This window comes from Pangasianodon hypophthalmus, chromosome 26 (assembly GCF_027358585.1).
Source record: "Pangasianodon hypophthalmus isolate fPanHyp1 chromosome 26, fPanHyp1.pri, whole genome shotgun sequence".
NCBI classification, from domain to species: domain Eukaryota; kingdom Metazoa; phylum Chordata; class Actinopteri; order Siluriformes; family Pangasiidae; genus Pangasianodon; species Pangasianodon hypophthalmus.
In genome coordinates, this window is record NC_069735.1 from 7710751 (window position 1) to 7732756 (window position 22006).

Genomic DNA, 22006 nt, shown 5'->3' on the forward strand with positions numbered 1-22006 from the left:
TTGACACTTACTGGTCTTGAAATAACAGCATACGTAGTCCAAAATCTCCCACAGGTGTTCCGTTGGATTGAATTTTGGTGACTGTGAAGGCCATAACATATGATTTACATCATTTTAATCCTCATCAGTGAGCCCTCATACCCTGTGAATATGGACACTGTCATCCTGGAAGAGACCACTCCCAACAGGATAGAAATTTTCCTCATAGGATAAACGTGATCAGGAAGAATAACTGTTGTTTTACAGTGATGCTTCCCTCTAAGGGGACAAGTGGACCCACACCATGCCAGGAGATTTACCCCACAGCATAACAGAGTCACCTTCATCAAGGTCACGCATTTAGGCCTGTACTGTTCTCTGTTTGCTGTCTTGTGGAGAATGTGTTAAAGGATGACTTATCAGACCATATCACTTTTTTCCACATCTCTGTATAAGAGTGCTGATGTTTTTTTTTCAATATGTATTCGTCTTTGTAATAAGGGGTTTCTGCACTGTAGCTTGGTAATTTCTGGATACTGTTCTTGCTGACAGTCTGATCACAAACTACACTGACATTCTCACTCAGCTGAACAACAGTTGCTCTGGTTTTATCACATTAATTGCACAAGCATCACAGACAGTGAGTTTGTACTTTAGACCACAATACATCACTGGGCATGAGGCAGGAATACATGCTGGAAAGGATGCCAATCCATCAGTGGTCACTATGAAGATTCATTAGGCTTCATTAGGATTCGTTAGGCAGGTCAAGTATTGTCTTTAAGAATAACAGTTCCAGAGCGTAATAAATCCTCTGGATCTTCAAAGCAGTTCACTGAGAATCTGAAAATTAATCTAACTGATGCCTATAAAGCAGGGAAAGGCTGCTTTGATATAAAATTATATCAAAGAGGTTTCATCTCACAATTTCCACTGTATGAAATGTCATCAAGCAATGGCAGTTAAGGGACTCTGTGGAAGTCAAGGCAAGACCTGGAAGACCAAGAAAACTCTCAGATAGAACGGCTTGTATGCTGACCAGAAAGGTAAAGCAAATCACCAAGAACCTGAAAGAAAGTTTAGCTGACACAAGAGTGGTGGTGCACATTTTACTGTGCAGCATTGTTCTGCATGGAAGAGTCATCAGAAGGAACGCTTACCTGTGATCACATCACAAAAGTGAACATCTGATGTATGCAGAACAATATCTAGATACACCAGAGGCATTCTGGAAACAGGTGCTGTGGAATGATAAAGTAAAAATTTAACTATGGCCATAATCATCAAAGGTGGTTTTGGTAGGAAAAAATGGAGCAGATGTTGATGAAAAGAACACCTTTCCAACTGTTAAGCATGGGGTGGTTCTGTTATGATTTTGGGTTGTGTGACAGCCAGTGGTACAGGAACCACTGAACAGATAGATGGGAGAATGGATTCCAGTGAATATCAGCAAATTCTGGAAGTTAAGGTGACACAGCTGGTTAAGAAACTGAAGCTAAAAAAAAAAAAAAACAGGACAGTGATCCAAGACATACCTCAAATCCACCATGAATTTCACTGTCTGCTGACTTGAAGATCATTGAAAATACACTATATGGCCAAAAGTTTGTGGACACCTGACCATCACACCTACAGTATATGTGCTTGTTGAACATCCCATTCCAGATTTAGTCCCCCTTTTCTGTTATAATAAGCTCCACTCTTCTGGGAAGGCTTTCCACTAGATTTTGGAGCATGGCTGTGGGAATTTGTGATCATTCAGCTACAAGAGCATTAATGAGGTCAGGTACTGATGTTGTGTGAGGAGGTCTGGGGTGCAGTCAGTGTTCCAGTTCATCCCAAAGGTGTTCAGTGGGGTTGAGGTCAGGGCTCTGTGCAGGACACTCGAGTTCTTCTCAAACCATGTCTTCATGGATCTCGCTTTGTGCACAGGGGCATTGTCATGCTGGAACAATTTTGGGCCTCTTAGTTCCAGTGAAGGGAAACTGTAATGCTACAGCATATAAAGACGTTCAAGACAATTCTGTGCTTCCAAATTTTGGAAGCAACAGTTTGGAGAAGATGCACATATGGGTGTGATGGTCAGGTAAACTTGTGGCCATATAGTGTATGTAGGTAGAAAACCCTTAAACTTGCTGTGCATGCAAGATGACTCAGGAATATCTGAGAACTGCAAGGAACAGTGGGTGAATGTTCATTAAACAAGAATAGAAAGACTCCCAGGTGGCTACAGAAAGTGTCTGCAAGCTGTGATTTCTGCCAAAGGGGGTGTTACTAAATACTGACTTAGTAGGGTGTACAAACTTTTGCACATACCACAATTACTTTTTTTTTCTATTTTTAAGTGAATCCAATATAAAGTGCATTATGTATGTATAATTGTGCATTAATGTTTGCAGAAAATGTTGTTATTATTATTATTTATTATTAATTCATTTAGGTTTGGGCAGGAGTGGCCCTGCATGTACAGTAGGAAGAGATGCAGCATCACAGTTCATCACAGCAGCGGCCCTGTCGAGAGAAAATGGCCAAAAAACATCACGGAAATGACCGGACATGTCGAATCAAATCGGCGAGAGGAGACGAGATGCCACAACATATCATTTATCACGTCTGATTCTTATTAAAAAGGTAAACCCACATAACTGTTTACTAACGCCTGTTATCTGCGTGTAGTGCTTATGGACTGTAAATACGTGCAGCTAACAAGGCGCTGGCTCAATCTCAAATGGCTCCTTCCTCCGTATATGAGTGCACTTCTTAGGTTGTGACGCAATACCTTCAACACCCTATTTAGTGCACTACACGTGCAATAAGGATCAATTTGGGATTCAGCAGTTGTCTGAAACGAGCCTCGCTATATTGCTAGTGTCAGCTAGCTAAATTTGTAAGAATGGCGGTGTCTAGCGTATGAATTTGTTCTGTTTTGACACTGTTTTGCTTTAGTCGTTATATTTAGCTTTTCAGTGGTATAGAAGATGAATTTAAGGTAACAGAGGGTGAGAGTAGCTAACAGTACTCCGGCTAGCTGAGCAACATAGCAATGTGAGCTAACGGTCAGGCTGTGTTACTTTCGCTTAGAGCAATATAACATAGACATGGAATATACTGTAATATATTTTCAAGATATTCTTGAATATAAAAAGGGTATACTTAATATATTACTATTTTTGTATGGCGAAAAGAAGAGCAGTGTTTTTTATACATGAAAGGTAAGTGGAATATTGAAAACAAACAAAAACAAAAAGGATATTAAAGAGCCAGCTAGTGCGCATGCGCGTCTCCACAGTGTAGCTGTAAATGATGAGCTAGCTAGTGAGCCTCTGATTGGAAATATTTTGATTTATAGTGATGTTTTCGTGCCTAATTTTCTCTGTTAATATACGCAGTAATATAAATCACATTTATGTGAGAGTGAGTTTAATGGCTAATTAGTTGTTCAAGAGACAGTTGTAGGCTGCAAAACCCTTAAAAAAAAACAGGACTTCTAGAAAAAGAAGTCACAAATTAAAGCAAATAGCAATTTGTAGAACAAGTCCAGGACTCTCTCAGAGAAGAGGGATTGCTAATCTCAAGAGATGTCCTGGTTAAATAAAGGTTAAAAAAATAAAAAATGACTGTATTCAAGTCCTGAACCAGCTATTCTGTGGAACTTTCTGGAAGCCTGTCTATTTTCTATCGAAAGTGACTGAGTAAGTAAGCAAGCTACATTTATATAACAATATCTTTACAAAAATCAAGAAACTGATATTTCAGGGGGCTCCGTGTTAAGCATGTTTGCCTCACACCTCCGGGGATGGGGGTTCGATTCCCTCCTCTGCCCTGTGTGTGTGCGGAGTTTGCATTTTCTCCCCAAGATGTGGGAGTTTCCTCCGGGTACTCCGGTTTCCTCCCCTAGTCTAAAGACATGTGATGTAGGCTGATCAGCATCTCTGAATTGTCCGTTGTGTGTGTGTGTGTGTGTGTGTGTGTGTGAGATTGTGCCCTGGGATGGGTTGACACCCCATCCAGGGTGTCCCCTGCCTTGTGTCCACTGAGTCCCCTGGGATAGGCTCCAGGCTCCCTGCGACCCTGTGTAGGATAAGTATTATAGAAGATGGATGGATGGATGGATGGATGGAAACTGTTATTCAGACTACAGTTGACAACAATAGCCATCAGTTTTGGGGTTTATTAAATTCCAGAAATATTAGAAGATCAAATGGAGGTCAAATCTATGGGTGTGGAGGTGAAATGTATGGGAGTGACCTGAATCTACTCCTTTGTTAGAGAGTTAATCCTTTTACAGGCAATCACTAGTTTATTACACTGGATCTTAATTTTAATCTGAAATGTATTTTGTGCGTCATGCTTCCAGGCAGATATTTTTCAGTACATAATCAGTCCTACACCAGTCTATGACCATCCTGTGACTAAAGAGCTGGCTTCATGCTGTAGACGTTAGTCATGTAGTTCTGTAAAACTTCACCCTGGCTTGGCTCATGTGGAGTAGGTGTGGCATGGCAAAAATACACTTTTCTCCTTAACAGCTTTTTCTCCCAGATCTTAACCCCAGTTACACCATGGCTTTTAACTGTGCACACAACCAGTTGTTCATTCGGCAGAATGTTTTATCCAAAATGACAAAGAATCCAATCTAAGCATAGGGCTGAGCGTTTGAGGGTTAAGGGACTTGCTTGAGAACCCCAACAGTGGCTTTTTGGCAGTCTGGAGATTTGGCTAAAGATGAATTGCACACAATTTACCCCAGATTTATTCCGTGGACATGTTTGCACTGGAACTCTGAGGCTCTGGAACTGGATCTTTTGTGCTCCCAAAATATTAACCACTGTTAGGTATGAACTGGTATTAATTATGTAACTATGCTCTATGGGTTTTTTTTTCCTCACTCATATTACTGCAACATGTGGCGACATCTGTCCCAAGATCAATTTCTTCGTACTTTGTGAATAATTCTGGATGTTTGTGAATGTTTTGTACTGTAGGCTTCGCCAGTGTCTCCATGGCCCAATGATGCGCCGTCACTGGCTGCTGGTCGGCGCTTGCGGATGGGTGCTGCTTATCCTCATGTTCGTCAGCAAATTCATCAACTTCAGCTTCAGAATGCCGGACGGTACGGTTCACAGGGTCTCTTGTGATTTTACATTGGTCATACTATGGCACTATTAAACAGATTGAGTATTGTGACATACTGTGGGTCTTTAAGAAATACAGGAAGACATTTCAAGTTGAGGTTACAGAAATTTTAATCAGTCTACAAATGATGCTAAATGCTTTGCCAAGTATTTTCTTTTTATTAAATAATTTGGGGAATTTCATGAGAACTTGATTACTGCAGAGACAGTACTGATACACTATTACTAATGCAGAGAGACTAGAATCCAGCTCTAAATATGTGACAAGGACACAGAAATGATTAAGCTATAACCTAGACTTATGTAGACTGTATCATTTCAGTACAATGGGGCTCTTCTGAAAATCTGAACATCCCTTTTGTCAGTTATAAAATGCATCTGTATAGTTGTAGCTCAATCAGTCATATTATGCTTTGAGCATTTTATATTTATTGTACCTAGCTCCTTGTTCTAGCAGCTATTGATCATGGGGGTGAATACTCATACAAGGAACTGTAGAGTTGGACCTAAATGTGTTTAAAGACTTGCACATGTTCTCTGTTTCAGACTACGGGGGAAGGCCTGTACTGTTCAACTGGACCTCTCCATCCATAAAGACTGTAAAACCTCTACATCAGCTTTCACAGAGCGCAGCCTCACAGCCCTCTGCAGCGGTGAGTGTCGGCTTAATGCCTTAGGCTTTCTTGTGACTCTCATGTACAGTAAGGGGTTGGGAAAAAAAAAAAAATACATGCATACATTACATATAATAGTGATATAGTAATACAGTATACAGTATTACTCTTATATTATATGTCACTGATACATTATTACTGCTGCCTAACACAATGGCATAATTGCTAGTGCCACAATGCCTCTGTCAGTCATGTTGCTACTCAACACTGCTTATTTTGTCATGGGACCACATCGTCCCGTGGGCAGCCATTAGAGTATTTTTTTTTCCACTTGTGGTTTTTCTTTTTTTTTTTTTTTTTTTAAAAGCTGTGAGCTACATACAAACAGGACACGTTCTTAAGCCATAAAGAACACTGGAACCATTTTGTTTTCATAAGACACAAATCAAGTGGACCACAAAGTAAACCACAAACAAACCCTAATGAGAGAGCATCTCTAGCTTGTGGGAGTTCATTTGTTGGTTTCACATATGCGCAAAGCAGAGTCATCAGTCTGAGGCAACTTGGAATGCTAAAGAGGACACCCTTACTTAAAGAATTATTTTAATAAGACTATTAAAGAATAACAGCATCTGTGTCTTGGATGTTTGAGAAGTTGAGAAGTATTTTCTCTCCAACAATATGTGCCAAAAGTATTGACGTCCCTAAGGTATAAAAAAAAATAAAATAAAATACACACAAACTGTAATTCTTATTTTAAAAAAAACATCTTTTCATTTGCTCTCAGTCCCCAGAAGACATCAGTGGTTCGCAGTCTCCGGGTTTTAACCCTACTGAAAACCTGTGGTCTGATTTAAAGAGGGAAGTCCACATACACAAGCCTAATAATATAAAAGAGCTAAAAATGTTGCATGGATTGAGATCTCTCGACAAGTGTTTCTAACCTTGTTAGACAATACAGGAAGAGACTCAGTGCTTTTATTGTCTCCAGGGCAGGAATTGCGAAATAGTCATTTTAAGGGTGGCGATAATTTTGAAACCAGTGTTTTGTTGGAACAATTGCACTGCTTGGGTGTTTAAAGAAATGTGTAAATAAAACGATACAATGTCCCTGCATGTTTGGGCTCGAAATCTCTCTTATTGCATGTTATTGTTTTTATGTATTAACATTTTTGCTCATTTTCATGAAGGGTGCTAATAATCCAGTCCTTTTGTAGTGCTTGAGCTGCAGTCTATGTCCAACATTGTATTAAATTACAGATTAAAGTGCATATAACGTGACAAATTTGGGATTAAATTAACTAAATAGAAAAGCGATTACGTTTATATTTTTACACACACTTGTAATGAGGACTGCTGTTCGCCTGCAGTAGTTTATAAATGTATAAATAAATAAGAAGTCACGTGATTGTTGTGTTTTCTTTGACACGCTGCAGGCAATGCATTCCGTGTCCTCATGCTTCACCGCACTCCACATCCAGCACTCCACACGTGACATTTGTTTATTTGCACTAGCTCATCAGTTTCTCAGCATTGATGAAAACATAATTAGGTTATTTAAACAAGATTAGCACTCATGTCGATGTGAGTCAATAAAGCGGTATTCAGACGACGAAATTCTTCTGGAGAAAAAGTCCATTCATGTGACTCGAGTCGTGGAAAATAGTTTACTTCTGAAAGCACTTACTACTTCTCTGCGTGACTAAGTTTATTTCCATTACCAATCATGGAAGCGAATCAAATCAAGTGGACAGCTGCTGTTTTATAATTGTTCCTTTATTCAGCATATTCATTATGCGTGTAAGGAATGGAAGAAGAAGGAGTTGATTATTTTTCTGGAACAGCATGTCCAAGTGTTTTATTTCTATTTTTTCCTCTTCCAAAACAACAATTACATATTTTCTAAAATCTGTTTATGTGGCGCGTCTGCCACGCAAGTACTAGTCAAAGTCGTTACTATAGAAACAATAACATATTAGAACGAGCATTAATATAAACTTAATATAAACTGCAACAGAGTGAGCTGAAAATACATTTAGGTTGGGTTAGGTAATAAGCAGAGAATGTGTATACAGAATATATATAAAGAAATGTCATATTGAAGTGTGCTTGTGTGTGTAGTCTTCAGGTGGCCCAACTCAGGTGGAGCTCTCAGACTGGGAGTCGGTCACGGTGCAGCGTTTGCAGCTTTTGTCCAGCGTTTGCAGGAACTCCTCTCTCCGGAACCTCACACACACTCCTCTGCGCAAGTTCGTCCTCGACCGCATCTTTGTGTGCGACAAACACAGGATTCTTTTCTGCCAGACGCCCAAGGTGGGCAACACACAGTGGAAGAAGGTCCTCATTGTCCTCAATGGTGAGAGGGTTTATTCAGCACACGCATTTTAGTACTATATGTGGATTTTCAGATTTATAAAGCATGAACATGATCTTTCTCTTGTGTGGAATTCTACATTATAGGCACTAATGTTAATAGTGATTCATCTCACTGCTTTGTGTTTTGATTGTGAATTTTTAGGAAAGTTCTCCAAGGTTGAAGACATACCTGAGAATGTGGTCCATGACCACGAGAGAAACGGTTTACCTCGCCTGTCCTCTATGAGTGACGCAGAGATCACGGAAAGGTCTGGAAAAGTTCACTTTACACTGTATAATTTTTAAAAAAAATCTAAATTATCTGTGTAAAATTTCAGCAAAACTAGTGTAAGAATCGCTCCCAAATGTATTGTAATCTATTCAGCGACATGTTATATGCAGTAATGATATTATCCACGATAATATACTCCAGTAAATGTGTAAAAATATGAACATTGTGATATCACCAAGTTTGCTATGCATAAACAGAACCGTTTAATAATGCAATAATAACTACTACTGCCTTGAAATCTAATAATTAATTACATTTTACTCAATCTGAATTTCAGGTTAAACACATATACAAGATCTTTGTCATGAAAGATCTCACATCTGTCTGAAAATACATTAGCTCAATATATTGACAATATGATATACTGATATACTGTATATTCTTCAATAGAACAGTTTAATCCTTCTGTATAATCTTAAAAATTCCTCCTTACTTCCTGATTAATTAAACACCATTTCAGATCAAGTGAGACCCCTTTGACTATCTTGATATCTGCTCTTTTAAACATATCTCCTCTAATTTCTGAAGACTCCTCTGACACCTTATTAATCCTACAATAGCACTTACTATTTTCCTTCGAATCATTTCAGATTAAACACATACTTTAAGTTCTTCATTGTCCGAGACCCGTTCGAGCGCCTCATATCAGCCTTCAAGGACAAGTTTGTGGAGAACCCACGCTTCGAGCCATGGTACAAGCACAGCATCGCCCCCGCCATCATCCGCAAGTACCGCAAAAGTCACCGTGACACCCCTGGAAGCGCCGGTCTGCACTTCGAGGACTTTGTGCGCTACTTGGGTGACGAGCAGGGCCGAAAACATCTCGACCGCCAGTTTGGAGAGCACGTCATCCACTGGTTAACATACGCTGAACTCTGTGCTCCCTGTGACATTTCCTATGATGTAATCGGCCATCACGAGACTCTTGAGCAAGATGCGCCATATATCCTTAAAGCTGCTGGAATTGAGGACTTGGTATCGTATCCCAGCATCCCTAAAGGCATAACACGCTACAACCGGACCAAGGTTGAGCGCTACTTCTCTGGGATCAGCAAGAGGGACATACGACGCCTTTACACTTGCTACCAGGGGGATTTTAGCCTTTTTGGGTACCACAGACCTGACTTCCTGCTCGACTGATATTTGGATTTATTAGAGAGTTTTTTAATCAGAGGAAACGGTTCTTATGTCACTCTGGTCTTCCTGTAACTTCCAGTCAAACTGAAATGAGGCACGTTGAACCCGTACGGTTATTTGCGTCGTTTACAGAACTGAATTTGAGGGAGGTTTTTTTGGCCTCATTATAGGGCAAGAGAGTTGTTCTGAGATCATCTAAAAAGAGTTGTGTCCAAGAAAAAAAAGTGTCACTTTAAAGTAAATAACAGATTATGAACTAAAGACTACCTTTATGAGAAGTAGTTTTTCTTTATTAATACACTCGTATTGAAATGTCATCCAAATTTCTGCCTCTCAGACTCTCCCTACAGAAATGGTTGATTACTAATAGAATAATAATACTGAGAATTCCCACCATAGCTTTCTAATAAACATTAAAATATCTCAGACTGAATGTGAATCTTTATTCCGGGAATAGAGAAATAGAAACAGTTCAGTGATAGTAATATTTAGGCAGGACCAGTTAATTACGTTATCTTTCTATACGATCAAATTCTGCCCATTTCGTCTACGTTCACATTACAAGCTTCTTTGATGAATTCTAGTCGATAGGTCTCATCCATCAATTTACAAAATATCACGTAAATCACCAATTTCCCCATCCTTCCACTGAATACAGTATAATCACTGCTGTTGCTGTCCTCCGTTGTTGTTTTGCCGATCTGACCATGTTCTCATTCGTGTCACATGGCCACATGTATCTGATCTAAGACCGTATATGAAAGTGGCTCAGGTCTGATTTGAAAAGATTAGATTTTTGTCTACACAGTACACAGAAGTTTGTCACACTTCAGCCTGGTAATGTGAACGTAGCCTTTATGAGGCCCAAATACATTTAAACTGTCTAGTTATTTCACTTTCAAAACAACTTTAGTCAGAATCCACTCAACATGCTGAAAATGAATCATTTCAATTAAAGATAATGAATCATTTCAATTAAAGATTATTAATCAGTTCCTTCACATCCCAGTGCATGTTTGTTCTTCTGTGTCCATGTATGTGACGAGCACAAGATCCTTTTCAGCCCTAATTTGACAAATAATCAGGGAAAGAACGTCCTTGTTGTATTCCATGGAGAAAAACCTCATGAATGACACACTGTGTGTCTTTGTCTTTAGGGAAAACCATAATGCCGGGTGCTGTGTAGTGTCTATTGTCCATCTCTGGGATGTGCACGCTTTCAGCACACCAGAGATTGTTGTGTAATTGGAGCCCAATGGCATTCTCTTACTATACAGTCTTAAGCTTTGGCTTAAACTCTGGGTATGAAATATGCCCAGGTTGTAAATATCTTGATATTAAGAATCTAGCTGTCAAAAAAAATCAACAGTGATTTTGTTGACGAAATAATTAATGATTTAAATGTTAATTAAAAACACTTCTATTGATGAATGTTTATTATTTTCATACCTAAAAATAGGTCTTATAATTTAGCATGATCGTTGATAACTGGGACCTATCATTTAACCTCACTTATGAATTTTACCAAATAATCATCGCAAACGTATTAGTTTATACTACAGATGTTCATTATTTGGCTTTAACATTGCTTATGCTTACATTTTGTGGTTTGTTAACATTTAACTAAATGATATTAGATGAGGGAATCTTGATTTAAGCATTTCATGAAACTTATAGAACACACAGAATGAATTGGGACTTGACCTGGTACTTCAGTAATCACTGTGTTGTCTATAAACTAGTCCACCAACAACAAAAAAAAAATAGTCAAAGCAGCTGTTGCTTTTCATAGGTTGTAGTGCCGAGTCCCAGAATAGACACTTGACCTATTTAGATGTTCAGTATTTTGTAGTTTATAGAGCTCTTTAGACCAAAATGCACTGCAATCACTATTTTCAGTCTTGCTTCCTACTGTGTGCTGAAATGACCTACTATACTCCAAGTATTTTTAGGTACAAAATGATTGGAGCTTAATTTTGTACTCCTTTGACAAATTTAGTGTACAAGTTAAAACGTACACGCACCTTCTCATGGGCTCTGAGAAATCCTTCACTTAATACGATGTGATGGTCACAATGAGGCCATGGAGAATTAACTGGGACTTGATCTTCTTTCTCAATAAGTAACCGCATCACCCACTAGAGGGAAGTGCAGCGACAGAGAAGTTTATTATACACACATCATTCAAGGAACAACGTGTTCTCATCACATCCCCTAGATTACAAACAATCTACAGTACATTGTGATGGTCATGGCCAGGATATGACTCACTTTTTCTTGACTCGCCTTTTAAGAAGCTTAACATAAGAAACATCTTTCTTTCATAGCAGATAAAGAAAGTTCAGTGTTCTGTTTAACACACAACAACAATACAAGGCTGCTGATTTTATCCAGACTAGAGTTTACAACCTCATGGCCAAAGTGTGAAATGTAAAGGTCATGTTACAGGAAGTGAGGAACTCACTCAAACAAGCCACAGTTGGAAAGGATTATAGCTAATCCTACAGTCAGGTATCATCTTTAACCATTAAAACGTGTGTTTGAGTTCATAATTAATTATATATAAAATGTACAGGAAACTTTTGAGACTTCCGCTCGTTCCACTTTAATGCATTATACACCAACACAGCTGAGTACCTTGTGTTCCTGAGAGACACAACAGCTTAAGATTCTCATCTGTGGCTTGAAGGTCATTTAAAAGGCTGTCATTTCTGAAGGGAACGTGAGTGTGGGCAAAAACGCGGTTGTCATGGCAACGCACTCCCTTTGCCGTCCTCTTTGTGCCGTGTTGCATGCTCTCTTTTTCTGAATCGCGTGACCACTGCGCTTCATTTATAACCACTGTTAAGAGCCTTCCCCCCCCATACAGTCAAAGCATAGTTAATTCACATGGAGCTGAAGGAAACCGAACGCCCCTGTGTGAACGACAATGTGCTCACAGACCTGTGTGGTCTAGAGCATGTGACACAGAGGTGAAAAATGAAAAGAACAGATTTCGAATGGGTTTGGGGGAAGGAAGGTTAAGGAGAAGCAAAGCAAATAAACACAACTTTGTCAATTCGGAATCGTCTGTCACGAGTGGCCACTCGCAGCACAAGCGGAGGATGATGAGTGATTTTTTTTACGATCTTAAGACACCTGCCCTTTGAAGCAAACACTTTATAGCTGGATTAGCTACATGACTTGAATCAAGTAATGCTCAGCTTCAGAATTATTGGCACCCTTAGTTAGGATGGGTTAAGATTATGAAAAATATCTTTTTGGTTAATTAGCACAATCTCACACTCAGAGAAATCTAAGATTTAATGTGCATAAAACCTTATTGAAACATCAATTCTATTCAATTTTATTTATATAGCACTTTTAACAGTAGACGATGTTTACAGAAATCCAGACAGGGCCATTTCTGAATATTTTAGGGCCCAAAGTGACAACTTACTCAGGGGCCCCCACATGCAGTATCATATTATTTTTATATGCAAGGATGAATAGAATTAATAATTCATTATCTTGGATGAGGGGGAAATAGTTCAATAAACAGTAAAAAAGAAACAACTGAAAAAGAACTGTAGACACGAAATTAAATCTCTAAACAAGTAAATTATATTTAATAAATAAATAAATTTAAAGAAACAATAATCAAGTAAATAAAATAAATTACGGTGCATTTGAACACTAAAATTTTTGCTTTCTTGATTTTTTTTAACCAATATCATTTGGCTATGTCAAGTGACATATTTTTTTCCTATAAGACTTCTTTTACAAGTATACACATAAAGAGGTCATATCATTTGGCAATATCATGAAACATTTTATTGCACATGCCCATTTCTCCTCTTTTTTTTTTTTCTCTTTGTTTCTTTTTTTTTTCCCACCCCATATAGATATGAATGACTCATGCTCACCCGGTCTTCATGAAAATCTGATGTTAGTTACCTAATTTAGCTATATAAATTGCAGTTTCTATTGTTTTCACATCACAAGGGGGCCCCATGCAACTGAATGATATATAAACCTTTTCACCAAATGTTAGCAAAGTGCTTTTTTGCATTTCTGTGAAAAATCATGTTGCCCCCTGGTGGTCTGGGGGACCTAAGCGACTGCTTATAGCAAGAAACGGCCCTGAATCCGGATGTACATTTTGATTTCTAATGAGCAAGTCAGAGGCGACAGAGGCAAAGAAAAACTCCCTGAGACTCACAATTGAACCTAACCTCTTCTAGGTGACACTGCGATTATAAATCATTTACTCTTCCTGAGTTATATAGTGTAAAGTCAAAAAGTGTTCAGCATGAGCTTATTATAAATAAGAGTCCTGGGATAAGCACAAGACAGTCTTTTAGAGTACAGCAGCAGCTCTTAGATACAAATCTACCCTATCCAGGTAAGATTATTCACTGAAGAATGTGTGAGTCTTTGGGCATAAACTGTTTTTGGGAAGTATGATCTTCTTTGTATGCATGTGGGCCCATCCATAGCACGTATATTCTTTCTCCTGTTCACACGTAACATCTTCATTTGCCAGGTTTCCCCTGTTGAACAAGAAATTGCCACAATTTGTTGTGTCTTCTGGCCAAATATTCTCACGGGGTCTACAATCATTTTAGCCTAAACTCTCAGGCCTCCGAGGGCTTGTCTAACAAACTTCACTTGAGCTAACAAAGTAGTTCAGGAGCATTTTAGATTGAACTGCGTTTCCCCAAGGGGAAATAATAAGGGGAAGATGAGCAAGGTGTTAATAATGGTACTGGAAAGTAGTTTTGGAGTGCAGTGCAGGAATTGGGGTGAGGAGAAACATCTTTCTCTGGGGTCCTTTAGATCTGAAAAGATATAAAGCAACAGGTGGTGTTTTTTTAGGGAAAATAATCTTAAAAATGTATGTTGTTTGCACTTACCAGCCTTCAAAGCACAAAAATAGGTTCTGAAGCTAAGAAGTAAATAGACAGTCTGTTCGTGTTTAAACTGTGCCAGCTTAGATGGTTTGTCAGCTGTGAAAATGGCCTTAGGCTAATGTTCAGGACTGCATTCTACTGTTTCTGGATCTCTCTGTCTCTCTGTTTTTATTGCCTTCCAGTTTCTTGATTACGACCTCTTTATATGGATGCTTGTAAAAGAAGTCTTGTTGGAAAGAAGAAAAAAAAAACTGAATACTTCTCTTGAACACACTGATGTGATCTCTGAACTTTTGATTTGGTTAAGCACTGCGGTAACATGCCAAACATCATTTTGATCTCTGAACCTTCAACGTTTGATTTCGTTAAGGACCACTCTGACAATCCAAACATTATTTTCAAAGAAATATATGAATGTTCTCTGAGAGGGCAAATTATATAATCTAACCTTTGGGCCGTTCCTGTGTTCTGTCTTTCTCTGAAGTGCTGGAACGGAAATGGATCATCCCAGCCAGTGCCTAAACTTGCTCATACATGTGATAGCAGCATGATGCAGAGAAACAAGAAGAAGGATTGATAAAAGGTTTCATAAATTGGTGAGTCATCGTGCTGCGCTGTAGAGCCTGCACACGTGCCGTGTGAAATGAGCACACGGTAGAGACTAAATGAATTTAAACAGGTCGAGCCTGCCATTGTGTTCTGTGTGCCAGTAAATAGTGTTTATCATTATTAGGTGTATTTTATATGATAATAGCTTAGAGTGTGAATGGAGCCATGCGGATTACACCAAAGTCCATTTACCCTAAGCTTCGGACTTCTTCCTAGGAAAGTTTTAGAGGCAGTTGTTTTTGCACACAGCCCACAGCCGGCTTAGTGCACTGGTTTGATTATCAACATTATGATTATGCAATAACTAGTCCACCAACAAAGACAACCAAAGTTGTTACTTTTTATAGACTGTTGTACTGTGTCCCAGAATAAGCTTTTGACCTATTTAGGTGTTCATTTTACGTTCGGTTTTGTAGCATATAGAGCTCTGTCCTCTGTATAATGGCAGAAATGACAGAAAATAATAAAAATAATAAAGAATTGAGAAAAGAAATGATGTAAAACAAATAAAATTACCTGAAAATTGACTGTAGTAAATATACGCTGAAATAAATGCACACAAATACGTTATTTCTTTTCTTACACAATCATATACTTATTTATTCCCTTATTTATTTGTCAGATATGTCATAGTGTTTCCTTATTCCCTTTGGTTGTTCCATATCAGACTCCAGTGTACACCGGCTGCTCTGAATGCACTGCTACACTAATGGCTACACAGGCAACAGATGGTCAGACATCTGACACTCCTAAGTGTTTGTTCCAGTTTGTTGACTAGCTATAAACTGGCAAAAGAATAAATACAGTGGATACAAAAGTCTACACACCCCTCTTAAAATTGCCAGATCTTTGCCCACCTTTAATGTGAAATTGCAAAGTATACAAATAAAGTGAAAAACAACCAGAAACATTTATAGGGGAAAAAAGAAAAATAAAAACCTCACAATAACCTAGTTACATAAGTGTGCACACCCTTAAAATAATACTTTGTTAAAACAGCCATTTATTTTATTACACCACTCAGTCTTTTTCGGTAAGAGTCCATCAGCATGGCAAATCTTGACTTGGCAATATTTTCCCATTCTTTCTTGCAAAAACATTCTAGATCCATCAAATTGTAAAAGCATGTCCTGTGCACAACCCGCTTCAGGTCACCCCACAGATTTTTAGTAGGATTCAGGTCTCGGCTGGCCAGGTCACTCAAAAACATTGATCTTCTTTTGGTTAAGCCATTCCTTTATTAATTTGGATGATTGCTTTGGGTCACTGTCATGCTGAAAGGTGAAATTCCTTTTTATCTCCAGGTTAGTAGCAGACACCTGAAGGTTTTGCACTAAAATCGACTGGTATTTGTCGCTATTCATGATTCCCTCCACCTTGATAAAAGGCCCAGTTCTGGCTGAAGAAAAACAGCCCTAAAGCATGATGCTGCCACCACCATGCTTCACTGTGGGTATGGTGTTCTTTTGGTGACAAAAAGAACCAAACATACCTTTTGGAATTATGGAATTTTTATACCTTTTGGAATTAGTCTCATTAGACCATAACACATTTTGCCACATGGTTTGGGGTGATCTAGTTGGGCTTGGATGTTTTTTGTGAGAAAGGGCTTCTGTCTAGCCACCCTGCCCCATAGCCCAGACATGTGAAGAATATGAGAGATTGTTGTCACATGCAGAGAGAAATCAGTACTTGTCAGATATTCCTGCAGCTCCTTTAATGTTACTGTAGGTCTCTCGGTAGCCTCCCTGATAAGTTTTTGTCTTGTCTGATACCTTTCAACAAGTGAGATACCATATATGCTTTGTAAGCTCTTTGTGGACCATGGCTTCAGCAGTGGGATGAAGCCAAGGAGATGTCAAGAAAATCCTACAGAAACAGCTGGTCTTTATTTGGGGTTAATAATAGTAATTTCATTGATGACAGCTGTATGATAATTACTTTTGAACATGAGATTGAATGTGATTGGTTCATTCTAAACAACAACATCTCCAATTTTAAAAGGGTGTACACACTTATGCAACCAGATTATTGTAACTTTTTTATTGTTTCCCTAAAATATTTCTGATTGTTATAGGTTGTAATTTCACGTTGAGGGTGGGAAAAGTTCTGACATGATTTATCTTGGTTTCTATTTTTACATCACAAAAACCTGCCATTTTAACAGGTGTGTAGACATTTTATATTCATTGTAACTGAGTTCCAGTGAAAACGGTAAACATAAACAGTTGTTAAATCTTGATTAGTGGGTTGTCCAGGTGTTGAGATGTTGTGCAATGACTTAAGCAATAAAAACCACTGACAGAATAACACTTGCTTCTTTGGCTAGCACTTCACACTAATGTACTTGCGTTAGCTGTGGCACTAAAGCTATAAAAGGCATCTATGTTTTCCCAACCATTATCAAGCAATAATCCTTCACGTATATACTTTCAGATCAGAGGTTCTTAACCTTTTCATAACAACTGGCACAGCAGTACAGCTGCAGTCCTGCAGACCAGGCCCCAACCTGGCATGGACTTTTGTCATCTTGGGCAAATGAAGCACCAGCTTTGTCTGCTGTAATCACATGTTCAAATAAATAATGTAGAACATAATCTATTTTACATTAAATATAGTTAAATAACTAAATATTACTTTCAGTTCATCCTAGTTAGCTAGGTAATGAATTGGTGTATTGTTTCTAGTACAGTGCTCTGCAAAAGTATTCACCCCCACCTTAAACTACACCTTAACTTCCATTTTTCCAATTTGTTTGCTGCATAAGTATTCACTCCTCTGGGTCAGTGCTTGGTAGAGCCACCTTTGGATCCTGTTATTTTTCCCATTCTTCTTGACAAAATTGCGCAAGCTTTGTCAGATTGGATGGAGACTGTTGGTGAACAGCAATTTTCAAGTCTTGCCACAGATTCTCAATTGGATTGAGGTCTGGGCATTTACTGAGCTCTTCTAACATATTCACATCCTTGGTTTTGAACCACTTCATTGTAGCTTTAGTAATATGGTTAGGGCTGTTGCAGACTGGAACAGGATTTCTTCTAGGATTGTCCTGTATTTGTATCCATCCATCTAGCCCTCAATCCTGACCAGTTTCCCAGACCATGCTGACGAAAAACATCCCCACAACATGATGCTACCACCACCATGCTTCACTAGGGATGATGAGCAGTGTTGTGTTTTTTTCAAATGTAGCACTTTATGCCAAGGCCAGAATGTTCAGTTTTTGTCTCATCAGACACAGAGAACCTTTTTCTACATGAGTCTCCAACTTGACTTTTGGCAAACTCCAAATGGTTTTCTTTTCACCATTTATCCCATCTGAGCTGTGGATCGCTCAACTCCTTCAGATTTACCCTTGACCTCTTTGCTGCTTCTTTGTCTAATGCCCTCCTTTACCTGTTCTCTGACCTTTTGTGGATGGCCTCCTCTAGGCAGAGTCGCAGTTGTGCTTTTTCATTTTTGTGTGGGTTTTTTTTTTTTTTTTTTCTTCATTTTAATAATAGATTTAATTGTGTTCCTTGGGATATTTTCTATAACCAAACCCCGACTGATACTTTTACAGAATTTTGTCCTGGACTTTTGATAGCTCCTTTGTCTTCCTGATGCTGTTTGTTTAGCTATGTTCTCTAACAAAACTCTGGGATCTTTGAGGAATAGTTGTATTTACATTGAGAGCATGTGACGCTTTAATTGCACACAGGTGCACTACATTCAAATAATTATGTGACAATAAAAAGGCAGTAAAAATGTTCAGCAACAAAACATTAATCAGCATTGGTGATCATAAAACAGGTCATTACAAGGAACAATGTTTCATTGAGCTAACACTGATTAGGAAAAAAGAGCTGCCAAGGCAATAAATATCACTCAACAGTGAACACGTATGACAGTGAGAAGCCCAAATCTGATGGCCTTTAATCCTGAAATGGTCTTTAAATCTGAAATGATTTATTGTGTTTCACAAAATTAATTAGAAAGTGTATTGTGTAATGCAATAACACTGTTTTAGAAAATGACTTTGATCTTCCCTGATCTTGCTGTGCCTGGGTGTGAAAAACACACAACCTCATTATCACATGGAGGAAAAATATAAAACATCGAAAAGATTAAATAAAAGAAATAACTTGAATAAATATATACAGCAACAAATAATAATAATAAACAACTGAGCAAATACAGAAATTACATCAAATATAACCTGAAGACACTACAACTAATTTTGTGAATTTTCGTATTTTTATTTATTTTATTTATACAAATTTTAAATTATTTATTGACCAATTCCATCATTCATTCTATTGTGATATGCAATACAAATGAAATTGATGAATTTCATGAAAAGCTGAAATTTAGAAAAGCATGCCATTCATGTGATTGGGGCTGTATCCCAAATACGGGGCTGTTGGATAGAGGTTTTGATTGGAATTTGATTTGATTAGAGTTCTTTCTAACAAGTAATAATTATAGAGAAAGCTTAAAAGGATCTCATACAGTGTACAAAAAGATGAGTGCAAAAACATGTTCTTTGGGATGAACTGGAACGCTGATGGCACCCCAGGCCTCCTCGCCCAACATCAGTACCTGACCTCACTAATGCTCTTGTCGCTGAATGAACACAAATCCCCACCGCCATGCTCCAAAATCTAGTGGAAAGCCTTCCCAGAAGAGTGGAGTTTATTGTAACAGCAAAGGGGACTAAATCTGGAATGGGATGTTCAACAAGCACATTTGGGTGTGATGGTCAGGTGTCCACAAACTTTTGGCCATACAATATAAATTGTATTTATAGCAGCAGGACATTTAGTGTGTTAGGTTTCACAGCTTTAAGTTAACTTAAAGTTAAAACAATGATAAAGTAGACTGTCAAGATATTAATAATGGGAAAATAATTGATATTGGGTCATACGTTTTCCATATCTGTTCTAACTCGTCCAGTTGTCATTAACAAGCTTCTTCAAATCAGGTCTGGAGACAAAACTTCCTTTCATACTATGTTTTTGTTGGTTTTATTTTGAATTTTTAGCTTCTTGGAACATTTGGGGACATTTTTTTTTAAAATATGGCATTCATTGCTGTTATTCATTAACAAATGGGAAGGGTTACCTAATGCATGTAAATCCCATCCAGCCTTGTTGCTCCTAACTATGAGGACTCTGTTTTCTCAGATCTTCTGCCAAAAGCATTCATGACCTTTAATGAACTGTCTGAGGTTGTTCTTAATGTTATAAAAGAAGAGTGTGTATAGATTGTACTGTATGGACATTGTGCTTTGAAGTAGGTGATTTACTGGAGTTAGACAAATTCAGTTGGATTTAGTTTGGCTTCTCTTTTACAGATGCATAGAAAGCCTGGACTGAGAAACAGTTTCAGCCTGAATATTGCACTTTTCTCCCATCTTTTTTAATAACTGGAATATCAGGTTGGGTTGAAAAGGTTACACAAGCTAAATGCTCTCATTGTTTCTTTTTTTACTTGTGTTTCTTTATACAACATGGCTCTGTACCAAATATTCAAATCAGTGTTCTTTTACGGAATAGAACATGAGAGGGAGTGTGTTCTCGCAAATAGCTTCACAGCTGTGATTTGATCGCAGACACGAGCCAAAGGCGAGCTTGATCTCGAGTGTTGTATTGTTTTGATGTAACAGTGTATAAAGTAAGAGGTTGCCCGAGGTGATGTGGAAGTTAGTTGATTATTTTCAGACGACAGCACGTCCCAGTATTTTATTCCTCTTATAGCGTAGCAGTCGAACCAACACTAACAATTTTTATTTATTAAAGAATGACGCGTCATACTTTTTAATGTTGTTGAACGTCCAGGAAACAAGTTAGTTCCTGTTATCACTTAGAACAGTCATTTCCTCATCATCATCTGTTTTTTTTTCTCTCTCTTGACGTTAACATGATGGAAAAAAATGAAGCTTTACCTCTGACTGGTACAAAGCTCTGACACTGGAGACTCCTTCCATAACAAACATCTGTTTAACTGGATCATTTACTATATACTGTAAGTCCTTGTGTAATTTGTGCAGGCAGCACTACTGTCAGAACGGTGGTTATAGAGAATTAATCAACCAATCAAAATCGAGAATTCAAAAGCGCTTGTTATATTATGGTAAATAATTGTTAATAATGGTGTTTGGTGATTTTTATATGAGTACTTATCACTATAAAGGGGTCCAGTGGTTTAACAGGTAAACTGAATATGCATTTGGTGGTTTAAAGAACGCTGATGGTCTCTGATTCTCAGTTTTTGTAAATAATTAATGGGTTAATGGCATTTTAATGGACTGCTGTGATAAGCACATCTGTGAAAATCCTGCATATTGGCAAGTAAACAAAGAAGTGTTGATATGCATCTAGACAGATCTGGCAAGTACTCCATTAACAATATAAGTATATGCAAAACAAATAAAAATATTGTTAATTACAAATTGAATATATCCTGGAACTGTAAATGTCCACATGAAATCATCATGAGTCATTAAGACCAGTTATAAAATAAAGTGATAAGTTTCAGCAGAGCTGTCAATCACTGGTGCTTAAGATACAAACAAGATCACAAATAAAAAAAAAAAAAAAAACATCGGAGAAGAAGGCAAAAGATTGTGTGAATTTTCAAAGAAATATGTAAGTCAAAGCCATGTACAGCAATAGGAACTCCAGAAAACTGGCCCAAGTGGGCGATTAGGAGATTAACATGTCAGGGATTAAGCCTCCCATCTCAGATTCTGTAAAGCTTTCATTCCGAGGGGTCACCTTGGGCCCCGAGTCCCTTGAATTGTCCCCACCTATCCCCTTTTTACAGCACCTCTGGTCAAAACATTAAGGAAATCTGCTCTAATGGAACTAAAGATACTAAAATAAGTGCAATTATTAAGGGTTATTATATGAATGATTATTACTTGAGTTTTTTTTTTTTTTTTTTTTTTTTTTGGTAATAAGATCCCACAATGGATAGAAATGGATAGATGGGCATTTTTTTAAACCCCTT

At 38.1% G+C, this 22006-nt stretch overlaps 1 protein-coding gene across 4 annotated transcripts; it reads left to right on the forward strand.

Annotated features, from left to right (window-relative positions):
• Positions 1–2451: 2451 nt before the first annotated feature.
• chst10 (carbohydrate sulfotransferase 10) lies at positions 2452–21910 on the forward strand. 4 transcript variants are annotated; one of them, XM_034300396.2, is made up of 7 exons: positions 2681–3191; positions 4730–4814; positions 4965–5092; positions 5661–5767; positions 7850–8084; positions 8247–8352; positions 8966–21910. In XM_034300396.2, the coding sequence occupies exons 1-7, from the start codon at positions 3185–3187 to the stop codon at positions 9513–9515; spliced, it is 1218 nt and encodes a 405-aa protein (XP_034156287.2). In that variant the 5' UTR covers positions 2681–3184; the 3' UTR covers positions 9516–21910. The 4 variants fall into 4 exon arrangements, with proteins under 4 accessions (XP_026787437.3, XP_034156287.2, XP_026787435.3 ...); XM_026931636.3 differs by lacking the exons at positions 2681–3191; positions 4730–4814 and adding an exon at positions 2452–2610; XM_026931634.3 differs by lacking the exon at positions 4730–4814 and having other exon boundaries at positions 2684–3191.
• Positions 21911–22006: the final 96 nt, after the last annotated feature.